Genomic DNA, 25,112 nt, shown 5'->3' on the forward strand with positions numbered 1-25,112 from the left:
GAGGGAGAAATAACCGAGCCAAGCGTCGGCAGCTTTCCACTGGATATTTAGGGGTGACCCAGAAAGTGGAGAAGAAAATACAAAAAGCGTAGGGAGGGGTCGTGAGAGGAGGAAACCAGGCAAAATGCAAGATAAAAGGAGAGAGAGGTGGAGGGAAAGGCATAGAAAAGGAGAGAGGGGGAAGAGAAATGTAAAATAAAAGGGAATTAAGGGGGAAAAATGGATGTGGCTGGGAGGTGCATGGACAAAAATCCAGGTGACTTTTCTTGGAGGGTTTTTTTGGGCACAGATCCTCCCCAGGTGAGCAAGGCGAGATCCCCAAACCCTGCGAGATGATGCCCCCAGCTCCCTGCTGGCCTAAATCCCGAGCTGGGAGCGAGAGGAAGGGATTACAGCTGCGGAAAATCCCAACTCGTGCTCACAGCCTGCCTAAAAATACTCCCTAACCCAGTTCCCCCAATCCAGGGAACGCTCTCCCGGGTGGGGGAACAACAACTGAGCAGCCAGGATGATTCCTGGGTGCCAGTGAGGCTTTGAAATTCAACTTCCACCCCTCAGAACCGGAGGATTTCTTCAGCTCGGGAGCCGCCAAAACAGATTTTTTTTTTTTTTTGCTGACTGGGAAACGCTGCCATAGCAACAATATCCCGGCAAACTGGGGAATATTTTGTGCTGCGAGAGAGGCGTCGGAGGCCTCGGGGTCGTTAAACGTGGGACAAAATGTGGGTTTTGGAGTCAGGTCCTCCTGGTGGAAATGTTCTGCAGCAGCTTCAGATCCAGCCCGGTGTTTCAGGGCTCCCCCATCCCCTGAGTCCGGAGAGAGACTTTCACACCAGGAGCGTCTCCTGTCCATCATCACAACCAGGGAGTGGAAAAGGAATTCTCCGAGCAGAGGCAGAGAGAGGCACCGCAAAAAATGGATCACTCCGAGCAAAGACCACGATTAAAGATTTAAGTTTTTGTCTCTGGATGATCATTTCTCACGGCGGGGGAAAAAAAAAAAATAAAATCCGACGTCCTTGGTGTCAATTCTGCCTCACAGGTGGAACACAGACATTTCCTGAAGCTGTCCTGTGACCAATTATTGATAATTTCATGGGAATCTCATGACAATCACAAGCATTTCCCATAAAAAGCCCAAACCCAGAGATGCCAAATAACCAAATAAATGTCCAGGGATAGATGAATAAAACCAGGAATCCATCAGCAATCCCATGCCTGTGTCTCCACACCCTTAAGGATGTGAAGGATCCCATTTTTGGATATTTTGGCGTAATTTTTTGCTGCTGTGCTTGCTTTGTTTTTCTGGGATTATTAAAACATTAGAATATTAATAAATATTAATAACATCAAATAATTTTTAAATTATTAAATGTTTTCACACTCCAAAAGCCAATAAAACTGAATTAAGGCATTTCCCCAGGTCACAGACGAGCGCCATTATCCCAATACTTATTAATATTATTAATAAATAGCCATAATATTAAATTTTTAAAATGAAATCATTAAATGTTTTCACACTCCAAAAGCCAATAAAACTGAATTAAGGCATTTCCCCAGGTCACAGACGAGCGCCATTATCCCGATATTTATTAATATTATTAATAAATAGCCATAATATTAAATTTTAAAAATGAAATCATTAAATGTTTTCGCACTCCAAAAGCCAATAAAACTGAATTAAGGCATTTCCCCAGGTCACAGACGAGCGCCATTATCCCGATATTTACTAATATTATTAATATTAACATAAAACATCGGCGACACCACGGCCAAACCCAAAGTGCCCAACCATTGCTGAGCAACTCCAAAAGCCTTTTCCTGCCTCCACACCCAGCTTTTAAAACCTTGCAGCAGCACCAAGTCGAGCAAAAGTTGGGAATTAAAAAGTCTGGGAGCGTTTGCGAGGTAACTGAGGGTGACTTTAAGATAAAACACGTCAAGCTTGAAGAACCCAGCCAAAACAGGCACCCGAAAAATCCCTGTGGACGTTAAGGAAAAGGCAACAGGCCGCAGGAAAATCCCCCTGTGTGGAAGGGACCTTTTGAGGAAAAGATTCGCTCCAAATTCTGTTGAGCTTTCTGTCACCGAGGCACACAAAGCAGTCACACGCAGACAAGAGATTTTCGCAGGGCAGAGCTTCCGATCCAGCTCACAGCTGAGAGAGCGGAGAGAAGAAGAGACCCCTTTGTTTATTTCTTACTTTTTATACATTTCTGGGTCTAGCAGAAGATTGGCTTTTTGGGGTTTCCACCCCTCAGCCTCAGTGGCCAGACCAACTGTCAGTTACAATTGTTTTCAGGTTAGAAATATGCAAACAAAGGACAGAGAATGAAAAACAAAGGATTTGTTTACGTTACATCTGTGGGAAAAGGTAGAAAACTGCTCTTAATATTGTACAACAACTAAAAAGATCTGACTCCATTTAAGAAAATCAAAAGGCTCAGAAAAACAAGGGTAACACTTTTGGCTTCTTTTCTTCTCCGCCAAGGTCAGGATGAATAATACTCGGGAAACGCCGAGCTTGGAACGTTTGTTATCTCTTATCTATTTACGGCATTTACAGGCTTCGAAAACGAGGTGCAATGGAGCTTCTAGCTCTTCCCAAGGTCATTTAAGCGACAATCACACAGTAACGAGGTCACACCTCTATTATTGATGCTTTTGACCCAATATTGACCACCCAAGGCCTTTTTCACCCAGTTACAGAAAACCACCCAAGCCCGCGAAGAAGAAGGAAGAAGGCGGCGAAGAAGAACCCAGACAACGCCCCAAATCCTCCATCTTGACTCACACGTGCCACTGTGCACCACAACCCCAAATTCCAAGTTTCTAGGATTCCAACGGAATTCCAAACTGGCGTTCAGCTGAACCGGAGTTTAACCAGAGACGCCCCAGCGGCCAGACAGCCCCAAGCCACACACGAAACGGGATCGTGGCGGGGGTTTCAGGAATGTAAGGCGGCACCTGGAGACACCTTAGGCAGCACAGAACAACTTTGGGAGTCTGGGAGGAAAACAAATCCCAAGCGAGGCATTTTCACGCCAGCAGGAAGGACGCGGAGGACAAAACCAAACCAAAATGGGATCATCTTTCCTCCGATGCCTCTTTCCTCCCAGAAACTCCTACAGGGAAAAGCAGAGCAGTGTTCAAGCCCTACAAGCGGCATTGCATCCTTCGCTTTTCCCTTTTTTGAGGAAAGCTTTCCTTGGTTTTTATTCTCCTGGCGCCGTTTGAAACCCTGAGCCAGCCCAGGGAGCTCTGGGCGCACCCAGGAGCTGCCCCTGGGGCAGGGAGCCTCGGGGAAAATCCTCTGCAGTGGACAAAAAAATACAAAAAACACCCCAAAAACCCCCAAATCTCACTGCAGCAGGCTCAACAAACATGTGCCAGAACAAATCCAAGCACCAGGGGAAGGGGAAGGGGAAGGGGAAGGGGAAGGAGAAGGAGAAGGAGAAGGGAAAGGGAAATGAAAAGGGGAAAAGGTGAAAAGAGGAAAAGAGGAAAAGAGGAAAAGAGGAAAAGAGGAAAAGAGGAAAAGAGGAAAAGGACTGGGAATGATGCTCTATTTTTGAACCTTCTGGTCCCAAAAACAGGCATCCAGCAGGAGGTACCAGAGGGGAAAAGAGAGCACAGAGAGGCTTGAAACCCCATTTTCCTGTGGTTTGACGAGTTAGCTCGTTGAAATCCACAACCTGTATTTTAAGTTGGGAAGGTTTAAGTAAGAATCTGAATTTTTGACAGGATAGGTGTGGAGGAGGATGCCCAAAGGGGGATCGGGAAAAGAGACAAAAAGATGCCCTGAGGAAACACAGGAGGGAAATCACCTCGGTGAGGAAATGTGCTTTTCCTTTGGAGTAAATCTTCCTTCCAGCAGCACCATCCATAAACAAAAGCTGTTTCCACACCTGAGCTCTCAGGGCTCCTTCAGAAAACAGAAAAGCAAACCCAGGAGCAGCTTCATCCATAAAACACCCATTGATCCATGCTGGAAAATCTGCCCCCAGCTCAGGAGCGGGAGACCAGCAGGGAAGAGCAGGAATCTCCATTCCAGGAGGGAAAACAGCTGAGGAGACTGAGGAGAATCAAACGAAGCCCTCAAACCACGCTGTCCCCAAGGAACGGCTCAAACCCGGCCAGAACGGGCCAAGGTTTGGTTTTGAAATTTGTTGGGAAGCATTTATTGGGAACACCTCGGGAAACTGGGTCAGTTCCAACAGAACCCCAGGAGCTGAACTGGGATTCCACAAAGGCACAGTGGAAAAGGAGAAAAGTTGGAGAAATCCTCATCAACAATGATTTTTTTTTTTCCCCCTTGACGTTGTGGCAGAGCAATTTTGCACGTTTGCTCCAGCACCTCGTGGGAGTCTCCCTGAGACAAGAAATAAATATAATAATAATAATAATAATAATAATAATAATAATAATAATAATTTGATAATCAGCTCCAGAATAGCTCCGTTCTTTACCCAAACACCTTCCTCAGTCACCTCACCAGGCCCCTGATTGTCATCCTCCACACGAGCTGCTGAAAATTGTGGTCGTAATAAGCCAGACTCGGGTTTTTTGTGCAGAAAAAGCTGAATTTTTATTCCCAAAGCTCCCCTTTATAGGAGATATCAGAAGGAACTGTGTTCAGCCTAACTGCCCAGCAACACAGTGAAATTTAGTTCGTTTGGGGCTATTGGATATGTCCCTCAAATTTTCCTTTTTTTAAATGTGTGTTTTCTTCGCTGATTTTTATGGGACAGATTCATGGTTTATGCAGGTGCAAACGTATTTTTCCCTCCAGGAACAAGCTGTTGTGTTTGCTCTTATAATTTTTTTCTTTATGGGAACCTACAAGCTACTTCCAGCACTGCTAGAGTAACAAGGCCTAAACTGTATTTTATGAGACCTTTCTTTTATAACATCTCTACCTGCCTGCCACAGGAAAAAAAAAAATAAAATAAGAGCGGAGCACAGGGATTGCTCCTGAACCATATTTTACGAGATTTTTCTTTGATCACACCTCTACCCGCCTGCCACAAAAAAATAAGCATGGAGCACAGGAAATTGCTTTAAATATCAAACCCGGGAGCAGCTCCTTGAACGGCCACGGCAGTTCTTCACGAAATGAAAATGCTTCTTGCAAATAAATGAAAATTTTTGTTGTAAATAAATGAAAGTGTTACTTGTAAGTAAATAAAATTGTTTCTTGTGCAAGGAATAAGGAAGTGATCCTAGAAAAGTGGGCTCCATCCTGTGTTCCAAAGGAACAGCGAGGTGATCCACAGGCTTCTGCTTCTTCCTGAGGAACCCACAGAGCAAAGGGGAAAAAACCATCCCAAAAAAAAGCCAGAGCTCTGGAAATACCTGACCTGAAAGCAGCAGGGCCACAGGAGAGGAGCCCAGCACAGCGTTGGCCCAGCTCCTCCACGGAAGGAGGGAAAGCGCTGAGATCCAGATCCAGCCGCTGCTGGAAAACCCTGGGGGCACCTGGAGCAAAGCGGCTCCCACAAAAGCGTTCGGCGGCCGCGCGAGGACACCCATCCCCCGGGAATTCCACGCTCAGCCAGGGGTTGGGATCCCAAAAGTCCTTTCTTGACCAAACCCTGCTCGCTCCTGAGGGGAAAAACGCCGGGAGCAAAGCGAGGAGCAGCTCCCAGGAGAGCAGCGGTGGGAATCCAGCCGAGGCGGTCACACCAGGTATTTACGGACGCGCCGGCGGCAAACCCTCCCCAGGAACAGCGGTTGTGTCCTCGGGGATGGAGATGGATTTTGGTAAAAAGCTGCATGCACCAAAAAAAAAAACCCAACCAAGAAAACCCCCCAAAAAAACACAAAAAAACCAAACCAAAACAAAACAAAACCACAAAAACCCACAAAAAAAACCCCCAAAACAAAACCAAACCCCCCCCCCAAAACAACAACAAACAAAAAACAAACACAAAAAAACCCAAACCAAACAAAAAAACCCCAACCAACCAACCAAAACCCAAACAAACAAAAAAAACCCCAAAAATACCACCCCCCCCCCAAAAAAAAAACCCCAAAAACCAAACCAGCAGGGCAGGTTTTTTGGGTTTTTATATATATATATATATATATATATATTTTTTTTTTTTTTTTTTTTTTTTTTAAACTTGGCATTTATCTATTATCCCAAGGAGGGGGTTTTTTGTTGTTGTTGTTTTTTTGGTGTTTTGGGTTGGTTTTTTTTAAGTGACTCCGAGATCCCTGCACGGGAGGGATTTCAGACCGAGCCCTTCGCTGGCACAAACCCTGCCGGCTTCGCTGGCACAGGATGGAATAAAGACATAAAGCCTTTCCAAGTATTTTAGGGATGAAAATAAGCGAGAATCTCTCCACGAGACAGCCTAAGAAGCACTTACGGCAGAAAACATTAAAAAAAAAAAAAAAATTTAAAAAAAGGGAAAAAGAAAGAAAATAAATTCACGACTTTGCTCGGACAGGAATCAACCATCAATCTTTTGTTTTCCCTTTTCTTCAGGGAATATTCCGAGCTGGGAGGGACCCACAGGGATGATGCAGCTCTCGGCCTTGTGCAGGAATTCCTTCCCTGGGACAGCGCGGATGGTTGAGTTCGCTCCCAGGAGTTATTCCTGGGGAATATTTCAGGGATGAGACAAGAGAATTTCCCCAGTCCTGAGGGACCCTCCCCAGCCATCCCCGAGCTCTCCTGGAATTCCCAAGGGCCGGAGCTCCCCGGGATGGGCAGAGAGGAGCAGGGGGAGGCTCTGCAAAGCTCAGCTTCTCCCGCTAAGCTGGGCTTTACAAATCCAGCTGCCAGGCACAATGGAGAGCCTTTTATCCCTTCCTGGGAACAACAGGAGCCCTCCCCCGAGCTGCCCTTTGGATGTTCCGCCTCCTGCTCCAGACCCGAGAGGAAAAAAGAGAGGAAAACACCAAACCACCACCCCAATCCCAACCAAATTCTTAAATATTCCCCCTCAGAGCCGGCTGGAAGGAGGAAGCTAAACCACAAAGCTAAAGCAGGGATCATCACAGCGGGTGCTGGGGCTCTCTGCATCCTCCCCGCCCAGGGATGGAGCAGGGCAGGAGCTGCCGAGCTCCACGCGGTCCTTCCTGCGGGAAAGCAGCTGGAAAAAGCCGGCCTGGAGAGGTGGCAGCCGACCGATCCTCCAGAGTCACCTTGAGAGGAGAGGCAGAGACACAAACCCAAACTGCAGCCCGGGGAGGCTGCTGGGCAGCCGAGTGCAAAGGGAATCCCTGGATTTATCCTCTTGTCCTGCTGGATTTATCCCCCTTGTCCTGCTGGATTTATCCCCATTTCCTACCTGAATTTATCCCCTTTTCCTGCTGGATTTATCCCCATTTCCTGCCCGGATTTATCCCCCTTTCCTGCCTGGATTTATCCCCCTTTTCCTACCTGGATTTATCCCCATTTCCTACCTGAATTTATCCCCTTTTCCTGCTGGATTTATCCCCATTTCCTGCCCGGATTTATCCCCCTTTCCTGCCTGGATTTATCCCCTTTTCCTGCCTGGATTTATCCCCATTTCCTACCTGAATTTATCCCCTTTTCCTGCTGGATTTATCCCCATTTCCTGCCCGGATTTATCCCCCTTTCCTACCTGGATTTATCCCCTTTTCCTGCCTGAATTTATCCCTTTTCCTGCTGGATTTATCTCCTTTTCCTACCTGGATTTATCCCTTTTCCTGCCTGGATTTATCCCCTTTTCCTGCCTGGATTTATCTCTTCCTGCTGGATTTATCTCCTTTTCCTACCTGGATTTATCCTCTTTTCCTACCTGGATTTATCCTCTTTTCCTGCTGGATTTATCCCCTTTTCCTGCCTGGATTTATCCCCTTTTCCTGCCCAGATTTATCCCCTATTCCTGCCTGGATTTATCCCCTTTTCCTGCCCGGGTTTACCCCCTTTTCCTGTTGGATTTATCCCCCTTTCCTGCCCGGATTTATCCCCATTTCCTGCTGGATTTATCCCCTTTTCCTGTTGGATTTATCCCCTTTTCCTGCCTGGATTTATCCCCTATTCCTGCCCGGATTTATCCCCCTTTCCTGCCCGGATTTATCCCCCTTTCCTGCCCGGATTTATTCCCTTTTCCTGCCCTTCTCAGCCAGGAGCTTAACCTCAAAGGGGTTTTTTGTGTTTTAAACTTCACAGCAGAGCAGGAACACCGAGGGTTTGGTCGGGTTTAAGCAAAGGGAAATTCCAGGTGAAACGTTCTCACCTTCCACGCTTCACACGCGAGACCCCAAAGAAGCACAAACCCCAAAAGCCGGGCTCAAATCCCAAAATCCAGCCTAAGGAAACCCAGCCTAAGTGGTTAAACTTTCCCTCTTTGCTGCTCCTTCCCAGAAATACCAAGTCATGATCTGGAAGTTTTTTTGCCTCTGGGAATTGTAACAGGAGATGACAGGAAATTCAGGAGGAAAGCCTTTCCCCCGTGTTTGTTGGGAAGAAATAAATTTATTCAGACTTACTAGTCAGGGGGAAAAAAATTTTAAAAAAATAGATGTTTCCCTTAAATCAGTTCTATTTTACTTTTTTCCTCACATGACATAATTCCTCTCAGGGGAAGTCGGTAGTTTTGTTTGGTTTTTAAAAATTTTAACAGAACCCTTCTCTTTCCAATCCACGAATCCAGATTAAAATCTGCATTGCAGTGTTTTCAAATGCTACAGTAAAACAAACAAACAAACAAACAAAAAAGTGGTCGGTCCTGGTTTATCTTTGCTCCTAAGAGCTTTTGAAGACTGAAATCCTGCTTTTCCTAGAAGGAACTCTGCTCTGGTGGTGCTTCCCACAGATCAGGATTCCTTGCCCCTGCCAGGCATTATTTGTTGGAGAAAAAGCAGCCACTCCAAACCAATAAAATCATTTAAAAAATATATTAAAAATGATAATAATAATAAAAAAAATCATTAAAAACACAGCGGCACTTCCCGGTCCTGCTGCAGTGGGATCCTCTGGGGATCCAGTTACAAATAAAGAGGACGAAGAACAAGGGAAGATTTTTGTGTTCACTTCCCCTCAGCCAAGCTGCAGCTCTTCCCACAGCGCTCCCGTGGCTGGATTTGAGAATATTGCATTGGCTGAGGTGATTAAAATCCTAAATAATTACAATTTTTCTGCCTTAGGAAGGGAAAGGCAGCAAAAAACCCCCCCACCTGACTATCCATGTAAAATAAATCTCTATATAAATAAACACACGCTGTCCTTTTTTCTCTCTGTTGTTTTTTTGGGGTTTTTTTCTTAATTTCCATGGTAGGAAATTACCAGTTGCTGTTTTGTTGTGGGTTTTTTTCCCTTTTTTTTTTTTTACCCTCACCAAAGGAATTACCTCCTGCCTGCGAGACACAAAACCCTTTCCCAAACCATCGCAGCTACTGTTTTCCCAGACAACCGACACTTTATAGACAAAGGCGCATTATCAGCGGGGGGGAAAAAGAGAATCCTGAACTCCGATTCTCCTCAGGACACGGCGCTGCAAAGGATTTACAGGAGATGCATTTTAATCTGCTTTTAATATGTCTGAGAGCTCGTTTGTTTATTCAGGGGGGAGGGGAACCTGCTGACATTTGTTTCTCGCGCATCCAGCGGCAGGGATGCGTTTTCCCTCCCAATATTTTGCTGGCCAAACCCAGCCCCCTGCTGCTGACCAAGATCGGGAGCCTCTTGGATAATTCTGTTGTGAACAGGCTGCTGGGGGTGCTACAGCTTTAACCTTCACCGAAAGACAATTAACTCGGCAGCACAGAGGGCGTTTCATATTTAAAAAAAACAAAAAAAACAACAACAAGCTGTTTACGCTCGTAATTCACCCATTTTTCTTTTTCCCTTGCAGCTGTTCTGCAACTTTCACCAGCAAAGTTTCCGATGACCCCGAGGTTTTGGTGAGGATTTTAACGAGCTGTGCAAGGAGCTGTGCTGATAACTGATTTTACTGATGGCCAGTGCATGGAATCGATGTCAGAGACGAGCGGTACACGAAACAGAACACCACAGACCAGGCTGGTTGGACACCAAACCAAAAATTCTGCCCAGACCCCGCAGAGGGACAGGGAAGATGCTGGGCTGGGACGGAGCCACATCCCGACCCTTTGTTCCCAAGAAATCCCCGGAGCGGCCGAGCCCCGGCAGAGCGCCGGGGGCGCGATTTGGGTTCATTTCATCATTTTATACGCGGGAAAAAAAAATAAATTAAAAAAACCCGCCCCAAACTTGGGTCGCGTCCCGCAGCGCTGCTCAGCGCGGTGCCCGAGGGGATGCCAGGGATGGAAATCCGGGAATGGGAATCTGGGGATGGAGATCCGGGGATAGGGATATGGGGATGGGAATCCAGGGATGGGGATATGGGGATGGAAATCCGGGAATGGGGATATGGGGATGGAAATCCGGGAATGGGGATATGGGGATGGGGATCCGGGAATGGGGATATGGGGATGGGAATACAGGGATGGGGATATGGGGATGGAAATCCGGGAATGGGGATATGGGGATGGGAATACAGGGATGGGGATCTGGGGATGGGGATCTGGGGATGGGAATCCAGGGATGGGGATATGGGGATGGGGATATGGGGATGGGGATATGGGGATGGGAATCTGGGGATGGGGATCAGGGGGATCCAAGGATGGGGATCCAGGGATGAGAAACCGGGGATGGGGATCCGGGGTTGGGGATATGGGGATGGGGATCTGGGGATGAAGGTGTGGGGATGGGGATCCCCGGGATGGATATATGGGGATGGGGATCCGGGGATGGAAATCCCGGGAACGGGGATCCGGGCATGGGGACAAGGGGGACGGGGATACAGGGATAAGGATCCAGGGATAAGGATCCGGGGGATCCGAAGATGAGGATCCGGGAACTGGGATATGGGGACAACGGGGATGGGGATACAGGGATGGGGATCCGGGGATGGGAATCTGGGGACAGGGACAAGGGGGACGGGGATACAGGGATGGGGATATGGGGATGGGGAAAACGGGGATGGGGATACAGGGATGAGGATCCGGGAACTGGGATCTCGGGGATGCGGTTCTGGCGATCGGCTCCGGGCCCCGGGATAACTCCGGTGCCGGCGGCTGCCGCAGGGGCGCGGCGGAGGCGCGGGCGGCCGCCCCAGTCGAGCATGCCCAGTCCCCGGCATGACATCAGCGCCCGAGCCCGCGGCTCCCCCGCGCCCCCCGGGCCCCCCGAGACCCCCGGCAGCCCCGGGCACCCCCGGGCCCCTCGCCGGGTGGGTCGGGGGCAGCGCGGCCGGGGGGGTGCGAGGCAGCGCCGGGCCCCACATCCCGCTCGGCGGCTGCGGGAACAATGGAGGGGATGGAGGGGATGGGGGGGGGACGCGCGGGGACGGCTCGGGGACGCTCCGCAGCGAGGGATGCTCGCCCCGAGCCGAGGGATGCTCGCCCCGAGCCGGGGGATGCTCGCCCCGAGCCGAGGGATGCTCGCCCCACCCGCAGCGGGGTGCGGGGTGCGGGATGCGGGATGCGGCAAGACTCACCCCGATGACCACGGTCTCGTCGCCCTTGAATTTGGGGATGAATTTGTCTCCGCGCAGGATCTCGGCCTCGTTGAGGGGCCGGAAGCGGCACATCACCTTGATGCTGCACTCGGCGGGGTCCGCCATGGCGGCGGGCGGGCGCCGGGGCTGCGCGGGGCAGGTGCGGCAGCGGCGGGGCTGCGGCCGCCGGGCGGGCGGGGCACGGAGCCCTCGCAGCCGCTCAGAGCCCGCGGACCCGCCCCGGAACGGCCCCGCTCGGCCGCGGCTGCGCGGCCACCGAGGGGCCTCCCCCAAATCGCGGCATCAGCCGGGGATGAGGTGGGAGGGACCCGAACGTGGCCCCTGAACGGCATCACGAGCGTTATCCCAAAACAGCATCCTGAGCGTCATCCTGAAACAGCATCCTGAGCATCATCCCAAACATGATCCCAAAACATCATCGCAAACATGATCCCAAAACATCATCTCCGAACAGCATCCTGAGCATCATCCCAGAACAGCATCTCAATATCATCCCAGACCAGCATCCTGAGCATCATCCCAAACATGATCCCAAAACATCATCCCAAACATGATCCCAAAACATCATCACAAACATGATACCAAAACATCATCCCAAACATGATCCCAAAACTTCATCACAAACATGATCCCAAAACATCATCTCTGAACAGCATCCTGAGCATCATCTCAAACATGATCCCAAAACATCATCACAAACATGATACCAAAACATCATCCCAAACATGATCCCAAAACATCATCTCCAAACAGCATCACAAGAATCATCCCAAAACAGCATACTGAGCATCATCCCAAAATATCATCCCCAACATCGTCCCAAACATGATCCCAAAACATCATCTCTGAACAGCATCCTGAGCGTCATCCCAAAACAGCATCCTGAGAAGCATCCCAAAACAGCATCCCAACACCAGCCCAAACATGATCCCAAAACATCATCTCCAAACAGCATCCTGAGCATTGTCCCAAAACATCATCCCCAGCATCATCCCAATCGATCCAAAAACATCATCTCCAAACGGCATCCTGGACATCAACCCAAAACAGCATCCTGAGCATCATCCCAAAACAGCATCCTGAACATTGTCCCCAAACGGCATCCTGAGCATTGTCCCAAAACATCATCCCCAACATCATCCCAAAATACCATCCCAAACATCGCCCCAGACATGATCCCAAAACATCATCTCAAACATCATCCCCAAACATCATCCCAAACCCAAACATCATCCCAAAATATCACCCCCGACATGATCCCGTGCTGCTGGTCGTGCGCCTCCCGCCATCCCAGGTGCTCCCAGCCCCTCCAGCCTGGCCTGGGATGTTTCCAGGGATCCGAGGCACGCAGGGTTTGTCTGTGCAGCCTGTGCCAGCGCCTCCCACCCTCCCAGGGAAGGATTTCTTCCATCCAAACCGAATTTCCCCCAGGCCTTCTCCATCTTCCCCCGGACACTGGAGCCCTGCTGTGGGCTCTCCACACACCTTTCTCCCGCAGCGTTCCTGTCTCCACGGGGAAGGTGCTCTGGCTCCCAGCTCAGCCTCGTGGTGATCCTCTGGATCTGCTCCCTCTCAAAGCTGCCCTTGGCGTCTCCCTCAGCATCTCCCTCCCTTTGCCTCCGGCACAACTGGATCTAGACCCAGGTGAAAGGATATTTGTTCTTTTCTGGAGTGTCACCCCCTGTCTCGTTCCTGGGAAGGAAAGCAGAAGCAGTGGGCGACGCTTTGCCCTTGCTCAGTTTACGAGAAGTTTTGTCACGATGCAGCCGGTGGTGAATCAGCATCTGGGAAAAGCGGAGTCTGGAGCCTGCTCCTCCTCACCAGGGCTGCTGTCCTCGTCCTTCCCTGACAATGCTCCCTCCTCACCTGCAGCTCTCCCTCCTGTCTCCCTGATTTCCCTGCGTTCACACGGGTGTGAAACACCACAGGAAGTCTCCTCCACCGGTTTCTCCCTACAAGAATCTCCTGCTTAAAGAAGCATCCAGACATCCCTGATGGCTCCTGGGAAGCTGCAGATGCGGCCCAGGCTCCGGCAGCTCCTGGTTTCCACCAGAGTTTTGTTCAATTTTGTACAGTTCGGATGAGGCCGGACGATCCCGCAGCATTTTGATGGGAATCTCCCTTTCCTCCCACCTGAGGTGGACGTGAGGAGCGGGCTGGCAACAAAGCCCCTCAAAACCCCTTCCTAAAATCAATTCCACGGGGGGAGAGCCAGCAATGTGCAGCGTGTGATAAGCCATTATTACATAATGGGATTGATTCCCTGGGATTACCAATTATCCCTTTTATTTCCCTTCCGTTTCGAGCTTTTCACCCTGAACAGCAAACTTGTTAGGCACGACAAGGAGGGGCTCAGTCATAAAAGACGAGCCTTTGGATGGATTAATCCTCATTTTCCTCCGTTGTGGAGAGCTCATTTTGGAGTGAGATAAGCGAGGGTGGATTTTTCTCCTGGAGCAGGTCTGATCTGCCATCGCGAAGAGCGCAGAGCCGTCTTCTCTCAGCAGTTTTGTCACAAACAACGTGACGTTGTTTGGAGCACAGACAATTCCGAATTGTCACCCGGCCACTGATGGTTTTTTACTGCTTATTGCCAGATTAGGTGGAGCAGCCTGGTAGGAATGTGGATTTCCAGGCAGGTTTGGGAGTGGTCGGCACCTCCTTGGCTCTGTGAGCTGCTGTGGGTGCCTGAAGGTGGCATGGGCATCTCGGTGGGAACCTGCTTTATAAAAAAACCCCAGGAAAATACAGAAAAGCAGAGCTAAAATACTTTATTGTTTTCATCTTCATTCATTCCTTTCACCCTTCAAACCGCGTCACTTTTCAGCTGTACGCTCACAAGAAATCCACGTTTTTCTGAGCTTACTTATACCTGAACATAGGAAAATCACCTTCCTGCCAGCACCACGGAAGTAAAACCAAGAGGACCTGGATGTTATCTCCTTTTCCCACTTTCCCAGCTCTCCAGATCCCCATTTTTAGCTCACCCTGGCTCGGATCAGATATGGTTTGACAGCAAGTTCTGATCTTGCCTGAAGAAATTCCCCAGCTCACTTCAGGAAACATTCCAAGATATCAGAATAACGAATAGGAATGAGAAAGGAACAACAAAAAAACCCCTCCTCGAGGACTGGGGTCGTAAAGGAATGACAAAATCCCATTTTCTCAGCACAGCCAAGGTGCGGAGGCCGCAGGAAAACCGAGGAGGGGACAGGTGACAAAGGACGTGAACAGCAGCATTGGGGCAGCGACAGAGGCGATCCCACAGAAACGAGGGAACATTTCAGCGTGGCCACTGCTTCCTCTCGGTGCCCTGGAGCTGCGAGGGAGCCGCAGGAGGAGCGGCAAGGTGGGATTTCTGCTGCGTTGAGCAATTCCGTGCGAGGAGCAGACAGCGGTGCTGGCCAGGGGCAGGAACAGTCAGCAGGGAGAGCGGCGTTAATGCACATCCCATTGATCCCTGCGGCTCCCGGGCAGGAAATTTGATATCTCCGTGTCACCGGCGCTCCGATGCGGCTCGGGGCGCTGAAGGATTTCTCCCGGGAGGGATCGGAAGGGTGGGATCCCCATGACAAAGGGAGATTTTAGTGTCACCCGTGGTTAACGTCCCCCAGGCACCAGGAGGCACCGGGAGCGCGCCAGGGAATGTTTGCGAAGGCAGAGCACGAAAGCCTTTAGGAGGGAGGAAAATAAATAAAGGCGGGCTGGAGGGCAGGCAAAAAGGAGCTGGAAAGTGCTGAGGAGGCAGCCAGGAGGAGCTGAGGGTCGGGAATGATCTGATCTGCATCCCCGGGGATCATCAAAGGCGCCGGGACACATCCACAGCTCAGGAGGGAACATTGGGCCAGGCAGGGGAGAAACTGCAGGGCAAAATTACTGAGATGTGCAGCAGGGACACTCCCAGGATGATGGTCCCAGACCCAGCAGCTCCCTGGATCGGGTGGGGAAGATTTCTTTGGGATCAGGAGCGCAGGGGTTCCCTTCTCACACCTCCAGAGGAGCCTGGGTGTGGAAATGGAGCGCTGGCACTCCAAGGATTCTCCAGGAGAAAGTGCTTGGGGCTGCGCTGGCAGGAATTGTTTCTCATTTGCAAGACACTTCAATATGTGCTTACTTAAAAAAAAAATATATAAATAAATGTAAAGTACACACATAAATCTCAGCCTCTGTATAAATTATTCACGTTATGCAGTAATACATTTCGTGTTAACCTACCTTTAAAAAAACCCCGGGTTTGCTCAAAATAAATAAATCGATTTCACCGCTCTATGAAACAGCAAAACGTTTCAGGCCATTAGTGAGTACACAAAACATCTTTTTTTTCTTTTTTTTTCCCAAGTTCCCATCTTGGCGTTTGGGTTAATAAATCACCTGAATAAAAAGGTCGTAATCCACGCCCCCCCCCCAAAAAAAAAAAAAAAAATTGTATTTACATTATAGGAAGTTCTAAAGCAACCCATAAAAATACCGAACGGGCAGCAAAGCGCTAAAAATACCCAACCTCGAGCCACGAAAGGCTCCACGGAGATGCAGAAAGAGTTAAGGAGCATCGCAGGCGGCTGATGCCATCTTCTGGTGTCACTTGGAGCCGTGATGCCGCGTCCGGTCCCATCAGCGCCGGGAGCCAGGGGACGCTGCGGGATTGGGGATCCTCTCCCCAGGGAAGGGCTCAGGGGTTCGGGAGAGGCTCCGGAGCGCAGCGGGGACACGGGGCAGCTCTGCGGTGCCACAGAGCCGAGCTTTGGGAAGCGCTGGGCGCTCGCTGCTCCACCGGCTGCTCCCGCATCCCCCGGGATCGCGCACATCTCACGGTTATCGTCGCTGACGCCACGCTGCTCCCGCCGCACACAGACACGCAGAGCCTGCTTTATCTGTCACAAATCCTCTGTTATCTGCCTCGGTTTTCGCCTCCCTCCTTCCTCTGCTCCGCGCCGGGATCCCTCCCCGTCATCCTCCCTGCGTGATGCCAGTGGGTTGGGAGTTAAACCAGAGTCTCATGGAGTGAAGGCAGGCTGGACTGAACAGATTTCACCGTGCTTAGTCATAGAAACAATCCTAACTTGAGGAAAGTCGTGAGGCTGGGAGGGTGGGGGGGGCTGGGATGCAATTCCCAGAGGAGCTGTGGCTGTCCCTGGATCCCTGGAAGCGCCCAAGGCCAGGCTGGAGCAGCCTGGGATAAGGAGGTTGTCCCTGTCTGTAGCAGGAAGGAGTTTTAAGGTCCCTTTCAACACAAACCATTCTGGGATTCAGGGATTCCAAAAGTGATTGGAGTTATTTCAGTGTCACTCCCCGATAGTTTTCAGATTTGGGTCCTATTCCAACCACATCCATTCATTTTTATTTAAACTGGAATTACTAAGTTACGATACTGACTGACTGAGTTAAATTCATAGCAAGATGCAACTTCCGCATGTGCTCATTGATTTTTCGAGATTAAACCATTAAAAACCACCTAAAGGGCACAGAGATGGCATTTAGAGACACAGCAGGTGACAGGGACAAGCGAGTCCCTGAGGAAACAGGGAATTTGTCCTGAAATTCCCTTTTTGTTCTGACAGCGCTTGAGGAGCAAATGTTCTGTTCGGTTCTCGCATCAGGGAATGAGATTCTGGGTCCTGTGAGTCCAGAGCTCTCCACATCCCCCTAGAGCTGCTGGGCTCCTGCAGGAACACATCCAACATTTCCCACGTAATTTGCTGCTTGGATCAGCAGGAATTCCCTTCCACGTTCCTCTGTTCCAAGATGGAAACATTTGGATCTCCACAGCTCACCCAACTCGCTCAGGAAAAATCCCCTCTCCCTCATCTTCCTCCTTATCCCAAGCAGCACTCTGCTGGCTTTAATTCACCAAGGTTATTCCAAATTTATTTGGGAATGTTGCAAACCCCTCAAAGCAGCAGAAAAACATGGAATGAGCTTTGAAACTTTCTCTGCAGGCAAACCCAGGGACCCTGTTGGGACGACAGTCACACACACACCAAAACTCCAATCCATAGACAAAGAGAAATCTTACTGGAGCATTTTCTAGTTGCTGACATTTCCAACTCTGCACAGGACATCAAGTCCAGCATAAATTGCTGTAGACAAACCCAGGATTCCACAATCTCACCTGGAAGATATTCCCAACACCCCAGAGAACAGAGATGCACAAATAAGGGAATTCAAACTGAACAAGGTCACATCCTCAACATGTTTAAACAGCACAAACCCACCTCAGCCAGTGGCATTCCCAGCTGGAAAAAGGATTTTACAGCACTAGTCCCTCCCTTTTTTTCCTTTTTTTTTCCTTGGGAATGAAGATTTCCAAGGCCTGCAGCATCACCCACCACTCCTCCCCTCTCCCTGCACTTGAGGCACCAGCAATTCTGCAATGCCTGCTGCAGTTCTGCTTCAGAGGAGGTTTCATCACCGCTAATCCTTTAAATGAAAGCCATTCCACATCTGGCACTTACCATCAGAGCCTTGGGAGTTCATGGAATCCTTCTCTGCACCTCACATTTTCCCAGAGTCCATTAGAAGTCCGAAGCTCTAGCTAAAGGTTTTTGAAGTAATTAGATGAGGATTAGGCTGCACGGAATCAGAGACACAGCAATCTCAGAGACATCTTCTGGCCAATTTTCCCTGAAAATGATCTTTGTAGTGACAAGAGTCCATGCTAAGTGTACAGCTTTCAATCTGCAGAGGAAATGACTTCCCATTTTCATTAAGCCTCCAAAGGGTTTTGGGGATGGTAGTGAAGGTTGCTCCTAGATATCAAGGAGATTTTTTTTTTTTTTAACAGACTCAGATTTTCTACAATTCTTTCAAAACAAAAAAAATATTTGTTTGTATTTCAGACTATGAGCCATTCCCTGAGATGAGCCCAGCTCTGCAGGAAGGCTGGGAAGATCAGATAAAGAGGAATTTCCAGGGAGCAGCAACCCCAGTGAAGCCACAGGTGCCCCCCAAAGCTGCCACCACCCCTCACCTGACCAAGGCAGCGCCGTGGGCTCCTCTATTCCCGACTGGAATAATCTATCCTCACCTCTCCCTGCAGACATCACATGGAATGAAAACAGAGCAGCAGTTATGCAAAAACCAGGCTATTTTAGATATCTGAGTTCGTGAGGAGCTCCCAGGATTTAAGTGTTTTTAGCTGCCAGGAATTTTAACTCGCACAATATAAGACAAAACAGGTTTAAGCACGGCTCGGATTAAAAGCAGCTCTTTCCAGAGAAAGCTAAAATGGAAAATACACCGACTGCATCACACAGGCAGGACGTTCCTGGGAGGGTGAGCCTGGACTAAACACCACCTCCAGGTCCCTTCCAACCTCAGCGATGCTGGGATTTGCGATACACAAACATCCAAACGTGAACCAGCACAGCAGAATTCCACCCCGTCCCTTCGGCAGGGCCAGAAGCTCTCATTCCCCAGCTCTCGGGTCCCAGCACATCCATCCCTCCCCTGGCACAGAATCATCACAAGAGCTGCAGCTGCTGGAAATAAGTGCATATGCTGGGAGCTCAGAGCCCCGAGCGGCACTGGGAAATAACCACATATGCACCATGGCCAGGTTTTGATATGTATTTTTATTTCCCTGCAGTTTTCACTTATCAAGAACAAGTAACAGGGAAAGTTGTCTGAACTAGTGCATAAACAAACATTCGGAAACACCACTACACGTATCTAATTGTACAAGAACCGTATAAAAAAAGTCACTAAAACACTACACTACGAAGGTGTCCAACGCTTACAGTCAGACTTTTTCCGACCCGTTACTTGCCTTGTAGCCACAGGAAAACTCTCCAAAATCGAAAAGACAATCTTGCCACAACCCTCCCTCCCCCGCCTCCCCCCCGCCCCACCTCCCCACCACCTGGGATGGCTCGATAGCTAGACATCCAATAATGACTTATTGCAATGATATAGGATGCAATACATACCTGGTAAAATATCCTTTAATGTGGTGTGGGTACAGTTTGAAAGCCGGTTAAAATACGCAGTCGTCGGATAAAACGGCATCGAGGTGAAAATTTTTTTTCTCGAGATCTGCACATTTGGAGATGTGCCAGATGCATAATTTTCCTAGTCAGTTTTTTTTTTTTTTTTTCCCCCTCTTTTTCCTCTCCTGTGTAATTATTTTTTATAAACTGGTATTATAAATAGAAATATACATTCAAAATATATGGAAAAGTGAGTTACTACATTAAATTTGCATGTATCGATCCATCCCTTTCCCCTGCACAGTAATAGAAAATACTATTTTGCCTTGAACTTCATATTTGACAGTGAAATGCCACTAAAGTATTTACCAAAAAGTCCATCTAGTCAAATTGTGAAACAAAATGAACCAAGTGAAAACTTTACATTTCCTTTAGAAAAAAATTACAAGAATTTTGTTTCCTAGCTATGAATCTTTAACTTTTTTTTTTAGACACAAAGTTGCATTTATTTGTACAAGATACAAAATGTAAACATGGCAAAATAAATAGTTTAAACAAGTGATGCAGGATCCCATGTCATGCTCATGATCCCATTAAAGAATTATTTTTTTTTTTTTTAAATCCATTCAGTTGCAAATTCAAGTGCAAAAGCATGATGATGAATATCTACTATTCAAGTAACAGAAATAATATCGATGATACAAATAAACTATTTTACAAGGTAGTGATTTTCCCAAAATTTTACAAAATTTACATTATATATCGACTTAATACACGATATCATCCGAGTCCATTGGGGTCTGCCCGAGCTCTCCGCCAGGCACAGAGCGCTGCGGCTGCGCTCAGCTGGGACAGGGAGGAGCACGCCAGGACACAGCTGGGGACGCTGCCGGGACGTTATGTCACCTCCATGGCCACTGTGGTCTCCGCGATGCCGTTCAAGCCCAGGCGCTCCGGCTCATGGTTCTCTCTGCAAGGGAAGGAAGAGCTCCCAGTCACAACGCTTTTCCCTGTGCTGTTTCAGTCACAACGCTTTTCCCCGCGCTGTTTCAGTCACAACGCTTTTCCCCGCGCTGTTTCAGTCACAACGCTTTTCCCCGCGCTGTTTCAGTCACAACGCTTTTCCCCGCACTGTTTTTCGGTCACAACGCTTTTCCCCGCGCTGTTTCAGTCACAACGCTTTTCCCCGCACTGTTTCAGTCACAACGCTTTTCCCCGCGCTGTTTCAGTCACAACGCTTTTCCCCGCGCTGTTTCAGTCACAACGCTTTTCCCCGCGCTGTTTCAGTCACAACGCTTTTCCCCGCGCTGTTTCAGTCACAACGCTTTTCCCCGCACTGTTTTTCGGTCACAATGCTTTTCCCCGCGCTGTTTCAGTCACAACGCTTTTCCCCGCGCTGTTTCAGTCACAACGCTTTTCCCTGTGCTGTTTCAGTCACAACGCTTTTCCCCGCGCTGTGTTTCGGTCATTTCTTTCCTGTTTTCGAGCAGCTGTTACCTGAACCTTAACGCACATGCTGCGAATGCTATTTGGAAGTAAGTGCTGGCATTCAGCAACTGCTGTTATTTCAACAGTGCAGTCCTTTATGTGAGATTATTTCCATTTCCAGCTTAAATTATGGGTTAAACTCCTAAAAGCTCTTCTGAAGGAACGAAGTCACGATATGGTCACTCAGCACTGGTTATTCTGTTAATGTATTGTTTTTGTAATTTCCCACCCATTCTGCTTTAGCACTAAGTTTTTACTCGTTTCTCAATCCACAGTTTTTACTTTTCCAATTCACAAACATGACTTTGTTCTTTGAAACACCATATAACCCAGGAGAGACTTCAAACAAAGCCCAAATACTGCCCTTTTCAGAAAAAATTGCCATCTGCAAAGCTCCTGCCACTCCTACGAAACATCATCTAAAAATCTGAAATAACAGTGCTGCTGTTCAGTGACAATAAATATCTTAAGGGCTGGACTTGATGATCTTAAAGGTCTTTTCCACCCTAAACAATTATGAATTAGGACTTTATATGGAAGACAGGGGTTGTCACTTCTCTGGTTCGTGTTTTACATGAATATGTAACACACACATCCATATGCAAATACGAAGATAGATCTGCCAGCCTGTACCTTACGATATTGGTACCCAATGATTTAGAGGGAACATGAGGGGAGTTTGATAGAATCTACCTGAAAATGCTGCATGGGAAGGGACAGATGAAACTTATGAAGTTTAAAATTCAAACACAGTAGGAATTGACCACAACTACTGGTGCCTGAAGGCAGGAGAAGTTTATCTGAGGGGTTCACTGGCAAAATCAGCTCCTGTGGTTTGCCAGGGCCATGCTGGAAGTGCTGAGAAACCTCCCAGAGGCGGAGCAGACTCGCCCTAGCGCAGAGCACACATCCATGGAGAGCACACAGCCCAGAGCTGCACCAGGGGAGGGCCAGGTGGGACTTCAGGAAGGATTTCTTCCTGGACAGGGCTGGGAACTGCCCAGGGAGGCCGTGCTGAGGCGGCACTCAGCGCCCTGCTCTGTCCAGGCGAGGGTGCCCACAGGCCGGCCTCCGCTTTTGTCGATCCCAACCCCAAGGATTCCACGCGTCCGAGAGCAAGCTGCTGCAGCGCCGTCCCCACTCACCTTGCTATACTGCTGATGGCACTGCTGGGAGTTACCTTTGGCACTCTGTCCATGCTGGCAGCAACCGTGGCAAGTTTTAAGGCTGTTGGCGAGGGCGCTGAAGTCCGTGTATTGATATGAACATTGACTGGAGACACAACGCTGACGTTGTTGAGGTGCACGGCGCTGGGCAGGCAGGAATTGTTCATGGGGAGAGGCTGAGGGCTGCTCGTGCACAAGGCTGGGATTAAGTGGTTTGTGGTGCTGTGGCCAACTGTCCTTACGAGCTGTACAGTTGAGATCCCTGGGCTGGATGATAAAGCCATGTTGGTGGAGTACAAAGTTCTGGAGGTTCCTGTTGGGCAGAGTAAACAGCGGGTGTTATAAAGGTGACATTTCTTAGGTGAAAAGGCACAGATCGACCTCCAGGGCAATGCTTTGTGTGTGGAAGTCATTTATGTTCGTGGCAGAAGTTGGGAGTGGCTGCGTGGCACACTCCCATGGATGCCTCAGGATTCAGCTTTGTATTTTTCAGATCCTGCTTTAGTGTGTAACTCTCAAACTCCATAACCTGTCACCTCCTGTTCTGTTTTTTTCAGACAAAACAATCCCTTAGGGATACCTGACTGTTCCAGGCCCCAAAAAGTAGAAACAAAAGTGAGCTGGGGGTAAATTACTTCATTACCTGAAGCTGTAATTGGAAGATTAACCCCTGATATGGACCAAACTTAGAATTATCCAAAAAAACTCGTGACTATCATCCATCTCAGAGGCTTTGACTGCCTGAGGTGTCCCTGCTGAAGGCAGGGTATTTTAATAAATACCCCTTTTATTCTCTTAATCTTGTCTGGCCTCTGTTCCAGGTAGCCCCTCCATGTGCCTGATCTTCCCCCCTCCAAGCACTGCCCTCCTGGATGTGAACTCAGAGAATTACACACAGGCCTCTCTCTTCCCTTGGAACTGCTCCAGCTTATTGATTTTATTCAGTCGTGGTTTTTTCTCCCTCTATTCATTTCATATTATCATTAACCCAGCCTGGCAGAAGGTCTATAAAACTAATCACATCGTTAGCTGCTAAAACAACAAATTACTTTAAAAGCCTCCTCTTTGTCTTGGCAGCCCAAATCCCATTTGCCTCTTGGCACCGTGGCACCAGCACAAGCAGCACCACAGGAGGAGGGCAGGGAGGGGGCACTGAGGGGCCATGGCTGCACTATTTGGGACAAATCCTAAATGCAGGGAAACCTGAGGCCAACAGTGATGTCAGAAGAATTGCCAGTAAAGGTTGGTTAATGCGTTTTTGGTTGAATATACAAGTGAGGTAACAACCAAATAATGAATCAACTTTTCCTTCTCAAAGTACTTCAATGTTTTAAGCAGTTGATTTATTCTTTCATTACACACTGGCACAAGTTTTAAAATGCTGCCATTTAGACTTTTGATCAGAACAGATCATTAGAAGATAAAGACTACCAAAGGAAAAGCAAAGAATGCTCTTCCAATGCAGAGAGCACTTGGTGGTTTTACATCTTTTTAAACAACATCTACTGGACAAGGCTCTCAGGCACAGGGTGGGGTTTTTGGGGCTGCCCTGTACAAGGCAAGGAGCTGGGCTTTGATCACTCTTGTGGGTCCTTTCCAACTCATGATTCAAACCACTGCTCCCAAGTACTTCCGAGAAAAACACTTAAAACGATCACAACTAAGATTTGATTTTTTTTTCTGTTGCTGTTTATTAACATTTTAGAAATCAGCAAGAAGATGAGTTGATAATTAAAAGCAGCTGATATTCTCAGCTCATCCCGGAGCAGGATTTCCAAGGACTCCTCACCTGAAGGCTGGACAACACCGTTGAGATTGTTGTGGCTGGTGCTGTGCTCCTTGGCTCCCTCGCTGCGCCCGGGGGCCAGGGCACTGACCACTGCAGAGGCAGCAAAGTGGGCACTGGCCGAATCCAGGGTTTTGGACATGCAGTCAGAGGTGCTGGAGCCCTGCAGAGAGAGGAGAAGGTGGCTCTCAATCATCCAAGCAGAAAATGAAATATGCCTTAGGATTGCTCCGGTGCACAAGTGAAGCAAATAAACAAACACGGCTTCTACCTGTGTGACCTAATGCACAACAACATTGAACATTTCTGTCACCAGAGCGAGGGCAAGCTGGAAATCAGCGTCCAAATGAGGGTTAAACTAAATGAGGGTTTAAACAGGGGCAGCCTGATGCAGCCAGGCCAGTTCTCAGCACAATTTTGTTGAGTGCTGGGCAGGCTGGAGAGGGAAAGGTTCTGGGGAGAGCTCCGAGCCCCCTCCAGGGCCTGAAGGGGCTCCAGGAGAAGGACAGGACACAGGGAATGGCTTCCACTGCCAGAGGGCAGGGCTGGATGGGAGACTGGGAATTGGGAATTCCTGCCTGGGAGGGTGATGGGGCCCTGGCACAGGGTGCCCAGAGAAGCTGTGGCTGCTCCTGAATCCCTGGAGGTGTCCAGGGCCAGGCTGGACGGGGCTGGGAGCACCCTGGGATGGTGGAAGGTGTCCCTGGAAGAACTGGACAGGCTTTAAGGTCCCTTCCGACCCAAACCACACAGGATTCCCTAGGTTTGGTTGGTTCCTCTAAGGAAACAACCATGTCTTAAACCTTTTCAGTTCTGTCTCCAGGCAGGAAATGCTCTGCAGCTGCAAATCTCAGGGATGTTCAGTCTTTGTGGGACCTCCATTGTGTGACTTGTGCCACAGAACAACTGCCCAGCACATTCTGGAATCCCACTCTGTTACTCCAGTTTCTATTGGAATGACTCACCACTCTTATTGGAAAGAACATTAATTCTGCAATTTCAATTTATATTAAATAAGAAAATGACTTAGCACAGAAGCTTCAAGTATTTTACAGATCCAAAATTCATTTGTTTTGTTTAAATATTCTGGCATCGTGTCTTTACACTTACAAAAAATGCCATTGGTATCTGCCAACACAGAATCCCTGATTAATTGAAGTAGAAAACACTGAGGGGAAGGGACAACCAGCACAAGCAATTAGATATAAAATGCTCAAAGTGACAGACA

The 25,112-nt window shown here is 48.7% G+C and overlaps 2 protein-coding genes across 3 annotated transcripts in view; both read right to left on the reverse strand.

The window, feature by feature from the left end:
- The window catches only part of KIF5C (kinesin family member 5C), a 77,903-nt gene extending 66,251 nt beyond the window's left edge, over positions 1 to 11,652 (reverse strand). For both annotated transcript variants that reach the window (XR_005701628.2, XM_040069627.2), the window contains exon 1: positions 11,499 to 11,652. Coding sequence is in view for 1 of the 2 variants with exons in the window: in XM_040069627.2 (XP_039925561.1) it covers positions 11,499 to 11,624 (126 nt within the window). In the remaining variant the exon portion in view is untranslated. The remainder of the gene's footprint in view (positions 1 to 11,498) is intronic.
- Positions 11,653 to 19,923: 8,271 nt separating this feature from the next.
- Positions 19,924 to 25,112, reverse strand: part of EPC2 (enhancer of polycomb homolog 2) — a 35,069-nt gene continuing 29,880 nt past the window's right edge. Inside the window, exons 12-14 of the mRNA XM_040070076.2 lie at positions 23,888 to 24,047; positions 22,078 to 22,411; positions 19,924 to 20,414 (exon numbers count right to left, since the gene is read on the reverse strand). Of these exons, the coding sequence (XP_039926010.1) occupies positions 20,342 to 20,414; positions 22,078 to 22,411; positions 23,888 to 24,047 (567 nt within the window). The 3' untranslated portion in view covers positions 19,924 to 20,341. The remainder of the gene's footprint in view (positions 20,415 to 22,077; positions 22,412 to 23,887; positions 24,048 to 25,112) is intronic.

The sequence above is a fragment of the Hirundo rustica genome, chromosome 7 (assembly GCF_015227805.2).
Source record: "Hirundo rustica isolate bHirRus1 chromosome 7, bHirRus1.pri.v3, whole genome shotgun sequence".
Classification (NCBI taxonomy): Eukaryota; Metazoa; Chordata; class Aves; order Passeriformes; family Hirundinidae; genus Hirundo; species Hirundo rustica.